At 39.1% G+C, this 16986-nt stretch overlaps 1 protein-coding gene across 3 annotated transcripts in view; it reads right to left on the reverse strand.

The window, feature by feature from the left end:
* wdr37 (WD repeat domain 37) overlaps positions 1-16986 on the reverse strand; it is a 145651-nt gene that overhangs the window by 68187 nt on the left and 60478 nt on the right. For 2 of the 3 annotated variants that reach the window (XM_043690669.2, XM_087987541.1), the window contains 3 exons: positions 15100-15164; positions 14227-14310; positions 4244-4379 (listed from right to left, as the gene is read on the reverse strand). In XM_043690669.2, the coding sequence (XP_043546604.1) occupies positions 4244-4379; positions 14227-14310; positions 15100-15164 (285 nt within the window). The remainder of the gene's footprint in view (positions 1-4243; positions 4380-14226; positions 14311-15099; positions 15165-16986) is intronic. The other variant, XM_043690670.2, reaches the window with a different exon arrangement.

Here is a 16986-nt window from a genome sequence, read left to right on the forward strand (position 1 = left end):
CCTCCTCCTCTTCTGGTTCATCTTCTGTGTGAGAACCGCCCAATGAGGACCACATAATGAGTAATGACTGGTGTGATTGCTGCATACTAGGACTGTTTGATGAGGCCCTCCTTCTGCCTCAGAGCACATGGGACTCTGGGTAACTTACTCTGTATCAATCAATTGTCTGAGATGTCTTGGCTAATGACCATGAAACAGCCACTCATGATGTCAGATGCTTGTTGTACCCTAGCCCATCCTCTATTTGAATGTTAGAAGGAATGAAAACTAAGAACACAACTTTTATTTTTTGAAAACACTGCTCTCATTAGTCTACCCTTCATTATCAGCAGCGTGATGGAAGACACCATCACAAGTGTTCTCAGTGGCACCTATTCAATAATAAACAGTTCACTAATTCTCAATTTGAATTCCACCAGGCCCACTCAGCTCCTGAACTCATTACAGACTTGGTTCAAATGTGGATGAATGAGATGAACTTGAGTGGTCAGGTGAGAATGACTGCCCACAGCATTATCAACGTGGCATTTGATCAATTTCAGTTCAAAGAACTCCAGCAAAAAACGGAGTCAATTGCAACTCTCTGCTGTTTGGAAACATACCTGGTACAAAGAAAAATGAACATAATTGTTGAAGCTCAATCATCTCAGCCCCAAGGTACGTCTGCAGGAGTTCCTCAGGTAGTGTTCTAGACTCAAACACCTTCAGCTGCTTCATTAATGACTTCCCTCCATCATAAGGTCAGATATGGCAAAGTGCAATTATCAGTGAACTGCTCAGTACCATTTGTTACTGCTCAGATATTGAGTAGCTCATATCCAAACACTAGACAACATTTATAATTGAACTGATAAGTGGAAAGTAATATCCATGCCAAAGAAGTGCCAGGCAAGAACCATCTCCATCAAAAGATAATCAAACTATTGCCACTTGACATTCAATGGCAGTATCACCACTGAATCTGTCATTCTGAACCTTACTGGGAGATTCCACCATTGACCAGAAACTGAAATAGACCAGCTATGTCAATAGTATACTTATAAGATTAGGTTAGAGGCTGGGGATTCCACAGAGGGTATCTCACCTCCTGATTCTTCAAAGCCTATCTACACAGTACAACTCAGGAGTGTGATGGAATACTTCCCACTTGCCTGGACGAATGAAATTTCAACAACATTCAAGAAGCTCGACACCATCCATGACAAAGCAGTCCACTTGATTGGCACCCCATCTAACACATTCAGCATTCATTATTCCACCACATAATGGCAACAGTGCGTGCCATATACTTCAACAATTGACCAGATGCTTTCCACACATTCCAAACCTCCGATCTCCATGACCTAGAAATTTAAAAGCAGCAGATACATGAGAACATAATGATGTACAAGTTCCTCTCTAAGCCACATAATATTCAGAATTGGAACCACACCACCATTTATCAGTGATACTGAGTCAAGATCCTGGAATTCCTTCCCTAACAGAACTATTGGTGTATCTACATCACATGGACTTCAGCAGCTCAAGAAGGAAACTCACAACCATTTTCTGACGGGAATTAGGGACTGTCAATAAATGATGGCCTAGCCAGCAATGCTCACATCCCATAAATGAACAACAAACAACAAAGGATGGCTTCAGACCTACCAGAAATACCTTGGGCAGGAATTTTGTTGCCAGACAAGACCAACAAATATTTCACTAACAATGCCAGGAACTCTTCTTGCATGGACCTGATCAGAACATTTGAATCAGTAAAGCTAAACAATTGTTTGGATTATGCTCCAAAAATCTGGATGACCAAGAGACTTCATAATCCTGCAACTTCACCATGATGATATGGCAACAACTGTCTTGAGTGGGAGATCTGAAACAAACAGCTTCAAAATCTGAACCAGAGTCAAATAAGGTGAAGAGATAGTCACATACTACTTACAATTGATTTGATAGTGCCTATCGACCTCAGCAAGGGAGTTATTTAGCTCAGTTGGCTGGATGGCTGGTTTGCAATGCAGTGTGATAGCAATAGTGTATGTTTGATTTCCTCACCAGCTGAGGTTCCCATAAAAGACCCTCCTCAATTTCTTCCCTTGCCTGAGGCATGGTGACCCTGTAGTTAAACCACCACCAGTGTCTCTTTATAACAAGAGAACAGCCTAAGGCTTGGTAGGACTGCAACAACTTTTCTTACTTTGCTATCCACCTTGTGGCTCTCTGGTGCCACTATTAAATACTTTCGAGATAGCGAACTCTAATCTCAGTAACCTCTATGCCCAAATTAAACTGAGTGCCAGAAATGTATACGATTGACACTGGACAGATGACTCAAGTGCCTTTGTCCACTCTGCAACAGGTTTTCAAGCCACCTTTGATCTTTCTAATTCCTCGTACAAAAAACTTAGCCAGGTATTGAAATTGCCAAAACAAAACTTGGACATCAATCCACATCTAATCAGTCAAATATCTTCCATACATGCTGAAGGACACACTCTGAAAAATGTTACATCTGGGTAGCCATATTTCCTAAATCTGGGTAGCCATATTTCTCAAAAGATCACCATTGACAAGGAAGCCCAACATGGAGTAAGTGCATTAGCTCAACAGTCTACAAACTATGCCAATGAATGGTAGACAACAGAGACCTCTCACTAGAAAAGTGCTAGTGTATAGAACAGATGTCATCATCTTGCTCCTGACATGCAGCGAAACCTGAACTGTCTCGGTGACATATAAAAGCTCAAGAGAAATCCCATTAGCAATGCTGATGTCGTACCCTCTGGATTCAATGGGAAGACCACTGAACAAAGGCTTCCTATTTGAAGCCAATTCCACAGACACTAAGGTAAACAATGGACAGGATGTTGCTCTTGGATGGTTAAATATATCATGCTCACTAAGTTTGGTTTTTTAACACTCAAAGGGTCAGTCTTCCAGGGGAGGACAAAGAAAAGGCTTCAAAGACACAGTGAAGCTTTGAAGTGCAACAGCATTGAAATTAGTGACTGGAATACATTTGCTACCAATCATTCAAAATGGCAACATCTACCAAGCTGCATCACTCTCTTGACTCACAATTGTCTTAGCGATAGGGTAGAGCAGCAGCAGAGACGAAAAGAAAATAAATGCTGCACTCTATATCCCACTGCTTGTGGAACATTCTGCTCCGCGTGGCATAATATCTATAGTTCAAGAGTCAGCCTGTTTGGGCACACCATGACCCGTGACAGAAACTTGCAACCCTGAGTAGACATCAGTCACAAATTAAGAGAATGTCAACAACAGCATGTTTCTAATGGTATCGCCGTAAATAAAAAAAACCATAAAAGTGTGCAAAAATTGGCTACAGTTCTAATCTTCACTAACTGACTTCCTAGATTAGAATACATCATTTCCTCCTTTTTTGTTATGAGTACAACGTTAGCAGTCTTCCAACACCATCCCAATAACCAGAGAGGATTGGAGAATGATGGTCAGAACCTCTGGTTCTCTTAGCAGCCTGAGAAAGATTAACAAAGTTAATCTCATTCATGCTTTGACCTTATCATCTTTTACACTGGCTCTTTCTTTTATGAAGGCAAACACAAAGTAAAAATTAAGTAACAACTTAAGAACCAAGTCCACAATACCACCTCAACATACAAGATAGTTTGTGTTCTAATCTTAATCTATTTATAAACAGCTTTTACTTTTGCACCTACACACAAGTATATCATTCAAAGCTGACAAATACCCAAGTGCAAATACAAGACCAAGAGATTCAGTCTTTAAATGAAGAACTGAGTTATTTACCTGACTGAAGTTTTCATATTTCTAAGCATAAAGCCTGGGAAACATCTGAGAAAACATTTCACTGGGCAATGCTAAATGCATTACAAAAAAATCTACTCATATGACTTTGTAAGATACATCTTCAAGAGAAAGATTTTTCTTAATTTCAATAAATTTCATAGCCACCTTACGGGAGACAATATGAGCACCCACATTTAAAGGTGATCTAAGGAATACAGACAGTTTCTGGTAAAATTAGAGGCTCGTCTTCACAAATGAATTAAGATCAGCATTCCACACCATGATTCAAATACCAAGTTTAACAAAATAACTTCAAAAAATGCTAAATATATGGGAATGGTAAAATACTATAATGTTGCAACAAAATTAATTTAAAAAGCTACCCCGTAGAAAAAATAGTCATGACAAAATAAAGTTTGAAAGCAGAGACTGAAATGCTATAATAAAATTTTACCAGCTGATGCTGTGCCCAGCACCACAGGCTGCAAGCGTGTAACACTGACATCCCAAATCCCATCTCGGTGTCCTATGTATTCTTTCACCAGCTGACAGACCGCTCTAGAAGTTGTTGTCTTGAAACTTGACACAATCTTTAAACAAAAATACAAAGTTAGACATAAATCTACAGCACAAATATATGCATTTTTGTTAAATATTGAAATTGCCAGAAACCTGAACACCATCTCACATTAGAATCAAACATTATTCATAAGTGCCACTTGCTATCTTAGTTAATTTTCACAGTTTCTAGTGACTACTTACCAAACTGCTCAACAAATGCTTTCAGACAGATTTATCCTGTCATACCTTCTGTTCGACAAAATAATCTTTGTCAGATTCTGGGGTGTGACAAAAGGTTACTTTAGGGCAATAAAATTTTCTATCAATTTCTGACATGTTCAACACACACATTAACTCGGCAAGTGCACTTGAAATTAATCAACACAACAGCCACACTGATAAAAAGGCTATCAGGGAGAAATGTCACAAGATCTAATGTGGCCTTTCAGACTAGCTTGGTGTAGTATTAAGAATAAATTTTCATCCTGTATAAACTACATGTGCACAATCTTGCATTGCAGCTTCTCAAATTCTATATCATATGCTGCATAAATTTGCAAATTCACACAAAAAATTACAAAACTCAGTCATAATCTTGTGGTCTGTGATCATTACGCACTGGGCACTAAACTGAATATGAAGGATAGATAAGATGGCAAAATTGTTAATACCTCATGTTCTATCGTCGAATCTGAATGACTTATCTGCTTTTTCAAACAACTAATGTCCTGATTTCCTCCAATACTTTATTAGGCTGAAATACTTAAATTAGCAGACCGTTTTACACAATGCTTGACTTCATTAACCATTCAGGACAATAAAATCTTGAAATATTTCCTTTTCATTTTTGCTTCTATTTCCACTAGTTTTATTTAAACAAATTATTTTATTTCCAATAATTCTACTTTATTGCTTGCAATGTTTAAGAACATTTTTCAGCATTTTAAAATGAGAATTTAGAAAACTTTTGATGGGAAATGGCTGGAATTGGAAAAAAAAGCTTGATTTGATGACAAGACAAAATATTTCACAGCATCACAACAAAAACACAATTCATAGCTTCTCACTGTTTCATTACTACGCAGAATACAAGGTAGGTGCTCCAAAAGACATGTCATTATTGCATTCAATGAAAATTCTGAACAATACGACTTCAAATATCTTGGGCAAAACTGCAAGCAATTCAACATCAGAATTCAACAAAATATTCTACAAAATGCAGCATTTTGACGTTTAGTGTTAGTAAAGGATTGGTAATTAAAGCTAGAGAACAGAATTTCACCTATTCCATTGTTACTAACGATGAAGTAAGTAAATCATTCCAACTATTTGTATATATGTTAGTAAATTAGTTAAAAAACACAAACCACAAGCCGTACTCAAATGTTGTTTCATGTAGTATGTCATATTTGGGTAGGAAGCTCAATGGTTCCATATTAAATCAAGCCTGATTTTTATTGGCATTTGTGTACAAACCATTAAGTTAAACCTTTGACAATAATAATTACTTTGGATGATTAAATTAAAATGGACTCAAAAAGTACACTATATCAGTACATCCTCAAAAATGATTTATCGACTTTGTGCACATACTAACCAAGGAACATTTATTACTATGAATTCATGCCACTTCAGGAGATCCCAGGCACTTTTGATTTGGAGTCACTGTTACAATGTATCAAAATAAAGCAGCCAATTTGAAAATAAAGTCTCACAAACAGCAATGTCATAAATTACCGAGTGGACTGGGGCTCTGCTATGATACAGAACACAGTGTAATGCAGATCCATCGTGGACTCCAAAACCTTCATTGAAATCTGATGTACCAAATGTGGTATTAAACCCCACAAGTCAATGACTTTTCGTAATTTATATAAATAATTTGGATGTGAGCTTAAGAGGTATAGTTAGTAGGTTTGCAGATGACACCAAATTTGGAGGCGTAGTGGACAGCGAAAAAGGTTACCTCAGATTACAACAGGATCTGGACCAGATGGGACAATGGGCTGAAAAGCGACAGATGGAGTTTAATTCAGATAAATGCAAGGTGCTGCATTTTGGGAAAGCAAATCTTAGCAGGACTTATACACTAAATGGTAAGGTCCTGGGGAATGTTGTTGAACAAAGAGACCTTGGAGTGCAGGTTCATAGCTCCTTGAAAGTGGAGTCGCAGGTAGATAGAATAGTGAAGGCATTTGGTATGCTTTCCTTTATCGGTCAGAGTATTGAGTACAGGAGTTGGGAGGTCATGTTGTGGCTGTACAGAATATTGGTTAGGTCACTGTTGGAATGTTGCGTGCACTTCTGTCTCCTTCCTATCGGAAAGATGTTGTGAAACTTGAAAGGATTCAGAAAAGATTTACAAGGATGTTGCCAGGGTTGGAGGATTTGAGTTTTAAGGAGAGGCTGAACAGGCTGGGGCTGTTTTCCCTGGAGCGCGGAGGCTGAGGGATGACCTTTTAGAGGTTTAATAAATTATGAAGGGAACGGATAGGGTAAATTGACAAAGTCTTTCCCCTGGGGTGGGTGGGTCCAGAACTAGAGGGCATAGGTTTAGTGTGAGAGGGGAAAGATATAAAAGAGACTTGAAGGGCAGCATTTTCACGCAGAGGGTGGTACATGTATGGAATGAACTGCCAGAGGAAGTGGTGGAGGCTGGTACAATTGCAACATTTAAAAAGCATCTGGATGGGTATATGAATAGGAAGGGTTTGGAGGGATATGGGCCGGGTGCTGGCAGGTGGGACTAGATTGGGTTGGGATATCTGATTGGCATGGACGGGTTGGACCGAAGAGTCTGTTCCCGTGCTGAACATCTCTGACTCTATAAAGCTTCCATTTTAGTAACTGAGTACTGTTGATGTGTAGGTGCCAGTGTTGGACTGTGGTGGACAAAGTTAAAAATCACACAACACCAGGTTATGATCTAACAGGTTTATCTGGAAGTACAAGTTTTCAGACCGTAGCTCCTTCGTCCGAGAGCATGTACTTCCAGATAAACCTGTTGGACTCTAACATGGAGTCCTGCTAAGGCAGCAGTAAAGGCATTTCAGTTGATCTCAGAACTCCTGTGTAAACCAACAGATTAACCTGCCAGTACTATGACTGATTGTCCAGTAATACCTGACCTGAAGGTAGTGTATAAGCACTCAGTGCAACCCACCAGCAAAAGATGCAGTTATGAGTGGGCTCACTGCACGGGAGAGAATGGAAGCGAAATTGTGAACACATCTTTTACATCCAGCTAAATGTGTTTTCAATCAAAAGCACCAAATGGGGCACCAATGTAACACAGACTCATCTAAAAATGGTCTCAAGAAATAGTCTCTGTAACAGAACTATACTTCGTTCCCAAAGTAATATTTCTATATTTTTAAAATACAAGCAGAAAATATTGGCTAGGTCTCTCGGAGAACTCCATTGCTCTCCTTCAAATGGCAGAATAACATCTTTAAAATCAAGATGAGACAGGAGACAGAACTTTGAATTAACATCTTATTTGAATGACAATATCTCTGACTACGCAGCACCAAATACTCCAACTGAGCCAAGGCTGGCATTTAAAACAGACCCCATCAACATTAAAGTCGAAGAGTAACGTAGTTTGCATTGAAGGGTTAAATGTCTAGTAATTCTTATACTAAACCTTAATACAAAGTTTATGATTTCAAATCTTGGCACACCAAGTCACAAAATTAATTCAACAAACCTGATAATTTGCAGTTACCAGAAAGTGATAATGAAAGTTGCTAAACAGTCAAATAATGCACTGGTCTATAAACATCCTATTATCAGCTACATGATGTGATCTATATACAATTCAAGGCTCCTACTGATTCTTTATAGTCTAAAAACTCAAAATCACTGTCTTCAGCGTCACCCAATTTTCAATGAATTACTTTTAAAAAGCGAATAGTTTTGCACATGATGCTTTCAGTCAAGGGACTGAAAAGCTTATAAAACTTTATTTCTATGTCATGGAATAGAATCATAGAATGGTTACAGCACGGGAAGAGTCCTTCAAGCAGATTCAGGCATTCTGCAAGCCTCCTAGGGGAAAGGAGAAGCACTGCAGCCTCCTAGGGGAAAGGAGAAGCACTGCAGCAGTGTCATTGTACTAGTGACCCTGAGGCCCTGAGGACAAATCCCACCACGATAGCTAGTGAAATTTAAACTCAATAAACTGGACTTGAGATTTTAAGGTTCTGGTCAAGAGAAACAAAGCATATATCAGGTATAGGGAGCTGGGATCAAGTGAATCCCTTGAGTATAGAGGGTGTAGGACTACAACAGGAGGACAAAATGGGGACATGAGATAGTTTTGGCACATAAGGTAAAGGAGAATCCAAGCTAAGTACAAAACATTAACTATGGAGAGAAGGGGGCCCCTTAAAGATCAACAAGGCCATCTGCATGTGAAGCCACAGGAGATGGGTGAGGTCCTAAACAAATATTTCTTATCAGTTTTTCCTGTGGAGAAAGATGTGGAAGCTAGGGAACTAGGGGAAATAAATAGTAATGTCTTGAAAAGAGTTCATATCGCAGAAAAGGAGATGCAGGAGGTCTTAAAACACATCAAAGTAGATAAACCCCCCCAAGACCTGATCAGATGTCTCCCAGGACATTGTGGGAAGCTAGGTAAAAAATTGCAGGCTCCTAGCAAAGAATTTTGTGTCATCAACAGCCATGGGTGAGGTGTTGGAAGGTAGGACGGTTGCAATGTTATGTCATTATTTAAGAAATTCTGCAAGGAAAAGCCAGGGTATTACATTCAGGTGAGCTGAATGTCAGTTGCGAGTAAATTGTTGGAGGGGATTCTGAAACACAGGATTTACATGCATTTTGAAAGGTAAGGACTGATTAGGGATAGTCAGCTTGACTTTGTGCATGGGAAATCGTGTCTCACAAATTTGATTAGAGTTTTTGAAGTGACCAAGAAGATAGATAAAGGCAGAGTGGTAGATGTTGTCTACATGGATTTTAACAAGGCTTTGACAAAGTTTTGCATGGTAGCCTGATTAGTAAGATAAGATCACATGGGATCAAAGGAGTGCCAGAAAATTGGCTTAAGGGTAGGAGACAAAGGACGGCGGTAGAGGTATGTTGTTCAGACTGGAGGCCTGTGACCAGTGGTGTGCCACAAGGATCAATGTTGGGTCAATGGTTGTTCATCATTTATATACACAATTTGGATGAGAATACAGGAGGCATGGTTAATAAGTTTGCATATGACAAAAAATTGGTGGCATAGTTAGTGAAGTAGGTTATCGAAGACGACAATGGGATCTTGATCAACTAGGCCAGTGGGCTGAGGAATGGGAGCTGGAGTTTAGCTTGGAGAAATGCAATGTGTTGCATTTTTGGTAACAGAAACAGTTAATGACAGGATCCCGGGGAGCACTTTTGAAGGTTTAGGGATTCATTTGATTCCAGCTGTCCATATCTGATATATGTTTGCTTTTTCTTGACCAAAGCCTTAATTTCTCCAGTCATACAGCATTTCTTCCACATACCAGCCTTGACCTTCACACTAATTGGAACATACGGTCTCTGAACTCTCATTATCTCTTTCTTAAAGGCTTCCCACTTCCCAACCATCACTTTAGCTGCGAGTAGCCTGCCTCAATCAGCTTTTCAAAGTTCCTATTTAATATCATCAAAATTGGCCTAACTCCAATTTAGAACTTCAAATTTTTGATCAGTTCTATCCTTTTCCATAATTATTTTAAATCTAATAAAATTATGATCACTTGTCCCAAGTGCTCCCCCACTGACACCTCAGTCATTTGTCCTGCCTTATTTCCTAACAGGAGACCAAGTATTACTTCTTCTCTAGTTGGTACATCCACATATTGAATAAGAAACACATTTCTTGAACACATTGAACAAATTCCTCCCCATCCAAGCCCTTAACACTATGACAGTCCCAGTTTATATTTGGAAAGTTAAAATCCTCCACCATTACAACCCTGTTTTTCTGAGATCTCTTTACATATTTGCTTTTCAATTTCCCACTGACTATTGAGGGACCTATAATACAATCCTAACAAGGTGATCATTTCTTTCTTACTTTTAAGTTCCACCCATACAACTTCATTGGACAGTCTCTCAGGGACATTCTCCCCAAGTACAGCCGTAATGTTCTCCCAAACCCCCCCTCCTTTCTTGCCTCCCTTTTTCTCCTTCCTGTAGCATCTCCATCCCGAAGCATTAAGGTGCCAGTTTGTCCATCCCTGAATAGGATTTCTGTAATAGCTATGATATCCCAGTCCCATGTTCCCAATCATGCCCTAATTCTGTCTTTGTCAATGTCAAACACTGCCAGAAGAGAGACAAAATCTTTTAGAAGAACACTGAACACTTTTATGCTATTGCTATCCAAACAACACCTCAAATGAGCATCCACATGAAATGTTCTGTTTCCCTGAGCTATATCTTTGCTTTAAGATTCATGTTCTGTGCTGTACAACTCTAATACTCTTCTGATTCTAGGAGTATGCTAAGATTCTGAGACTCAAAACAGAAATTAGGCCTCTATGAGTTCCATCCATTACATTTAAATCCCAGGGGTGAAAAGCCAGTTCTGTTTCCAATCTCTTTCCTCATTTAAGTTCATGTTACTACAATCTGCAGCATTTTTTTAACAATAGAACAGGTTTTAAATTATTGCCTGTTTTTTCTACACTATTCAAAATATTCAGAATAGCCTTTACAGTTTGCAAAATAAAGATAGTTACAATAAAGTCTGTCATAAAATGTAAAAAAGAATTAAAATGTAGATATTGAAACAAGATGGGACATTTATATACTTTCTTAATGGATGCAGAAACAATTCAAAAAATACTTCAAAAGCTACAAGTTAACCAATATAACCAATCCAGTGTGATTTATAGCAATAACACATATATATTCAAATTACATTACATTTGATTGCAAGTATATTCTGTAGCAGAGAGGACAGTGCATAGTGAATGTGAAAATAAATGTACAAGTCTGATGAAAATTAATGTTCAGATGGGATTTTGCAGTACATATAAAACAAGTATTCTTGAAGTAAATATAAAAGTTTAAGTTTTCACAATTTTATCAGAGCTGCCTTCTCATTAGAGAGACAACTAATGGTGGTTTAATCTGAGGGTCACTACGCCTCAGGTGAGGGGAGACTTTCAGAAGGTAACTTTCATTCTAACATCAGCTGGTACGGGAATTGAACCCATGCTGTTGGCATCAATCTGCATCATAAACCAGCTGGCCAGTCAACTTAGCTAACCAAACCCCATTAGTGAAGGTTACCTCATAAGACATCCTCAGATGCATCTCAATGTCATTACTTTTATAAAATAGAAACAGCAGCATAGAGGCATGAGATAAAATCCTGGCCAATCATAACCACGTTGGTGGTGTCAACTTCACAGCAATGGTTACTATATAACTTAGAGCATTGAAACAGGCCATTCAGTCCAACTAGTCTATCTCAGGAACAATGTTTTCAGCAGCATTTGCAGTATTTTCCTCATTCATGTGCCAAGTTCCATATTTTAACTACTTTGTGTTCCTTAAAATAATAGATGTTCAGTGTTTTAATTTGTTGGCATTCACGTTGTACATGAATTTTAAACCTTCTTAATCATTCCCCAAAACCATTAAAGCTACCCAACTGCAAAAACAAAAGGAAAATAAAAAGATGTAAAATGCTGAACATCCTGACCATAACAGAGGCACTTGGAGGAAATTATCATCTTTGCTCACCACTCAGCCATTTAAGGAGCAGGAAGAAGCAGCTCCAACCTATAAAGGTATTGCTGCAGCAGGATCTAAGCTTTTGGACTCAGAAGTCCAAGGAGCTAGGAGGTGCAACCAACTATTGACTCTGGGGCTCAGGGAGCTATGGGGGCTTCAAAGAAGCCAACCCTTTTTAGAAATTCATTTATGTGATGTGGGTGGCACTGGCTGGCCAGCATTTATTGCCCATCTCTAGTTACCTTTGAAAAGGTGCGGTGAGTTGCCTTCTTAAACCGTCAGAGTCCATTTGCTATTGGTTTACAGAAAGGAATTCCAGGATTTGACCCGGCAACACTGAAGGAACAGCAAATCTGCAGTTGCACAGTACTTGAATTTCCAAAAGCATTTGACGAGAGTGCCTCATCACATCAAAGTTCAAGCTTATCGTATAGAGAGAACATATTAGCATGGACATAGCACTGGTTGGCTAAGAATAGGCATAACTTGGCATGATGTAATAAGTGCCTCAAGATCAGTGCTGGAGCCTTAACCATTACCAATCTATAGCAATGACTTGAATGAAGGGACTGAACGCATGGTTGCTAAATTTGCTGAAGAAACTATAATTAGTAAGAAAATAAGTTGGGAAAAGGTCATGGCGACACTACAAAGGGAACTAGATAAATTACATAACAAAAAATATGGCACATGAAATATAATGTCAGAAACTGTGAAGTGTAAATGGTCCATCTCCTTAAACTCAGTGCTGTCCGCTGTGAAAGTAGATAACAACTATCTGTTAACTATTGGTACAATCCATAAATAAAAAGGGTGAAGGTCATAGAGGATAAGTAAGATGACCATCTTACCTTGATCTGCAACAAACTAAAAAGGACCATTTTAAACCTCTACATTGAATGTATGATACTACAGAGGCAATGCATATTGCTTGATCCTTGTCTGCTCTCGGCTGACATAAGTTTTGTGCTTATGATCCAGCATGCAGCCTTTCCAGAGGTGTTACAGGCAACACTATCACTTCAAAGCTTACTTAAAGTCTACTTGCTCTGCTCCTTCCACCAACATGTTAACTTGCCTTCTTGTTATTCATAAGTCCAACCGACTGACTCATAAAACACATTACCATAACTCCTTTAAAGCACTTCGGCAAAGCAGTGAAAAGGACAGTAAACTACCTAAGGAAGTCATATGGAAGCTAGTAAACTGGACAGAGAGGCACAAATGAAATGTAAGGAGATAAGTTTTGACATGAAAAGAAAGAGGTTATATGAATTAAATGTGAAACTTGAAAAAGAAAGGCAAGAGAAATTTTTGGATCCTTTAAGCAAGGGAGGGAGCAAGTTGACAAAGCTGTTACAAAAGCTAAAAGGAATTCTGACAAGGGAGCATACTTAAGCCTGTATGAATCATTAGATGTGCCACACAGAAAGTTCTATCCAATTTGGATCCCTGAGATTAGGAAGGAAATGAAGCCTGGGACAGAACGATTCACTATGGTAAAATCTAGAAGGAGGGGCCTTAATTACGAGAAAATTGGGGGGAAAAAAAACAAGCTCTTTTTCTAACAAAATGGCAGTTATTACCACTGTTGATAATTTGCCATCACGATTCAAGTGTCCTAAATGTGTTGCAGTGCATTCTCCTTTCAAAGGCTCTGAAATGCAATACCCCATTTACACAATACTTATGTTAGCTGAAATGTGCCACAGTGACTTATGAACTAATATTTCTACTGAAAGAACAGAAGCAAAGTACAGAAACTTTTCTCCCTCCAGAATCCAATGGAGCTGTAACTATCACTTGGGATTCATTTAACAAGCTGTTGATCCCAAATAACAGAAAAGCAAGGCTTATGAATACTGATGCCAAACTTTCATTGGTAAGTTTACATTTTTTTTAAACAGCATAGTTACAAAAAATGCAAAACAAACACTCATATCCATTTGTTCTCTACTGTTAATCACATATCATACATACACAAGGTTACTGACGTTCCAAAAATGTATGACATTCATCCAAAAGCACTTTTGTTATATTTTCCACAACATAGTTCAAAATACTAAGCATCAAACATATCATCACCATTACCAATTAGATGCAACATGCATATGGATTCACTGAAAAAGAAATTACCCACGAGTCTCCACCCCACAGCTCCCAACTTCCCATGTTGAAGTTGCGTACTCCAATTGCTTTGCCTGGGAAAGAGTTTGACCGCTATATCATAAGCGGAAGAAAAAACTTAAGATTTGTTGCTTGCTGGTCAGACTATAGCATTTCCAGATGAATTTGCAGTACATTCATCAAATAAATGTTCTTAGTTTAAAGACAGCGAGAATCAAAAAGAACTGCATTTAGAGAAAAACGTATATTTACTTGCATTCACAAAAATCAAAGTGCTTTGCAAACAATTAAGTACTTTTGAAGAGGCATCTCTGTCATAATGCAGGAAACATCGCAGCCAATTTGTACACACAAGTCCTGCAAACAGTCAGGTAACAAAACCAGGTTGATTGAATTATAAACATTGCCAGGACATTAGCAATAACACCAATGATTAGTAAAATTGGATCATCTACATCCAGGGATCTTTTACAGCCACCTTTGAAGATAAACAGGCCCTCTGGTTAACATCTCATCTGACAGAAGGCACCTCTGATTGAGCAAGACTCCATCAGTATGGGCTTTGATTTTACTCTTCAACTTGTGGAATGGGACTCGAATCCAAACTTTGCAGCTCAATGTGAGAATGTTTCAAGATGAGTCATGGTCATGTTTAAATTTTATTAAAAATCACAAAACATATTGCATTCCAATAATTTGTTTTTGTATACTTTTTAATTCTAGATTTTTGTTCACTGAAATACCAGCAGAATAAAATCAGTCACATAAAATTAGTGCATTTGAATTAAAACTTTTTTCCACAAGTTATGATGGAATATTATATTATACTTACTTAATTTTGGCAGAAACTTTGCATACATTGAATACATTTCAATAACATACCTTGCTAGTAGAGGCCTTGTAGGTTGTTTTCAGTTTTTGAGATAACTGGCTGGTACTGTGGCTTGCTGTACAAATACAATCGGAACTTTGTCAACCAAAGAACGTTGCATGTAATACATGTAATAAGCCAGTTCTTAACAAGACTTAAAACACCTATCAAATATTGATAGAAAGAAACAAAACATGAATTACCTTATTTTCTTTTAAACACCCCTCTACAGAGATGAAATCTGCGACAAATGATCTTAACAGCAAATCACCAAGATTTTTTTAAAAATGTATACTAACCAACTGTTAAATGGTGATGAATACATTTTAAAAGAAAAAGTGATCGGGGGTATGGGTGAGATTGTAAGTGCATCTTTTGTAAACAACACGCAATATAATTAGGTCAAAACAGCATATATAAGAGAGAACAGTTAGACATTTAACATAAGGGGGAGAAAAAGTGCAGACTGCAGAAGCTAGAGATCAGAGTCAAAAAGTGTGGCGCTGGAAAAGCACAGCCGGTCAGGCAGCACTATCAAATATTGATAGAAAGAGGAGCAGGAGAGTCAATGTTTCGAGCATAAGTTAATCAGGAATGGGGGTGGGGGTGGGGGGGGAGGTTGTGCTGAGAGATAAATGGGAGGGGTGGGAAGTAGCTGGGAATGCGATATGTAGACGAAGGTAGGGGATGAAGGTGATAGGTTAGAGTGGAGCAGATAGGTGGGAAGGAAGATGGTCAAGTAGGACAGTTCAAGACGGGGGTGCCAAGTTGTAGTGTTGCATCTGGGATAAGGTGGGGAGAGGGGAGATGAGGAAACTGGTGAATTCGGCAGTGATCCTGTACAGTTGGAGGGGCTCAAGGCGGAAGATGAGGCGTTCTTCCTCCAGGCATCGGGTGCCTAGAATTTGGCAGTGGCGAAGGCCCAGGGCTAACATGTCCATGGCAAAGCGAGATGGGAAGTTGGAGTGTTTGACCACAGGTCAGAGAGGTTTAGTGTATGTGCCCCAGAAATGTTTTCTGAAATGTTCTTCAAGTTGGCATCCTGTCTCCCCAATGTACAGGAGACCACATCGAGAGCAACAGGCACAGTAGATGGTGTGTATGGACGTGCAGGAAAATCGCTATCGGATGATGACCATCCTTAATTGCGCTTGAACAGAATGGATTGCTAGGCTATATCAGGCAGCAGTTTAGAGTTCACCATACTGGTTTTCGTCTGGAGTGCCACACAAGTCATTTCCTTCTCCAAAGGACGACTGTTTTATTGGTTCATGGGATTACAGGCACTGCTAGGTAGATCAGCATTTATTGCCCATCCTCTAATTGCCCTCAAGAAAGTAATTGAGAGCGGTCTTCCTGACTCTCAGTGCCGTTTGCGAGTTCTAGGATTTTCAACACAACAACATTGAAGAAACAGTGATATAATTCCAAGTCAAGATGGTGTGGGGCTTGAGTGGAACATACAGGTGGCAGCATTCGTATGCATCTGCTGCACTTCTCCTAGCTGGGGGCAGTTGCAGGTTTAAGGTGCTTTTAAGGAGCTGTGGTGTGATACTGCAGTGCAACTAGTAAACAGCACACACTGCTGCCACCTTACATCGGTGACGAAGGAAGGAAATGCCAATCATGCAGGCAGTTTTGTCCCGGATAGTGTCAAGCTGCCTGTGTGTTGTTGGAGCTACATTCATACAGACATCCTGATATGTGCCATCTAGATGATTGACAGATGAGACAGAACGCAAGTTACTACGTGCTGAATACATAGCCTTCAACCTGCCCTTTCAGCCACAGTAATTATTTTTAGATAGATTACTTAGATTAGATTACTTACAGTGTGGAAACAGGCCTTTCGGCCCAACAAGTTCACACCGACCCGCCGAAGCGCAACCCACCCATAC

This window comes from Chiloscyllium plagiosum, unplaced genomic scaffold, assembly GCF_037043375.1.
Source record: "Chiloscyllium plagiosum isolate Xiang-an unplaced genomic scaffold, Cpla_swu_hap1 HiC_scaffold_5, whole genome shotgun sequence".
Classification (NCBI taxonomy): Eukaryota; Metazoa; Chordata; class Chondrichthyes; order Orectolobiformes; family Hemiscylliidae; genus Chiloscyllium; species Chiloscyllium plagiosum.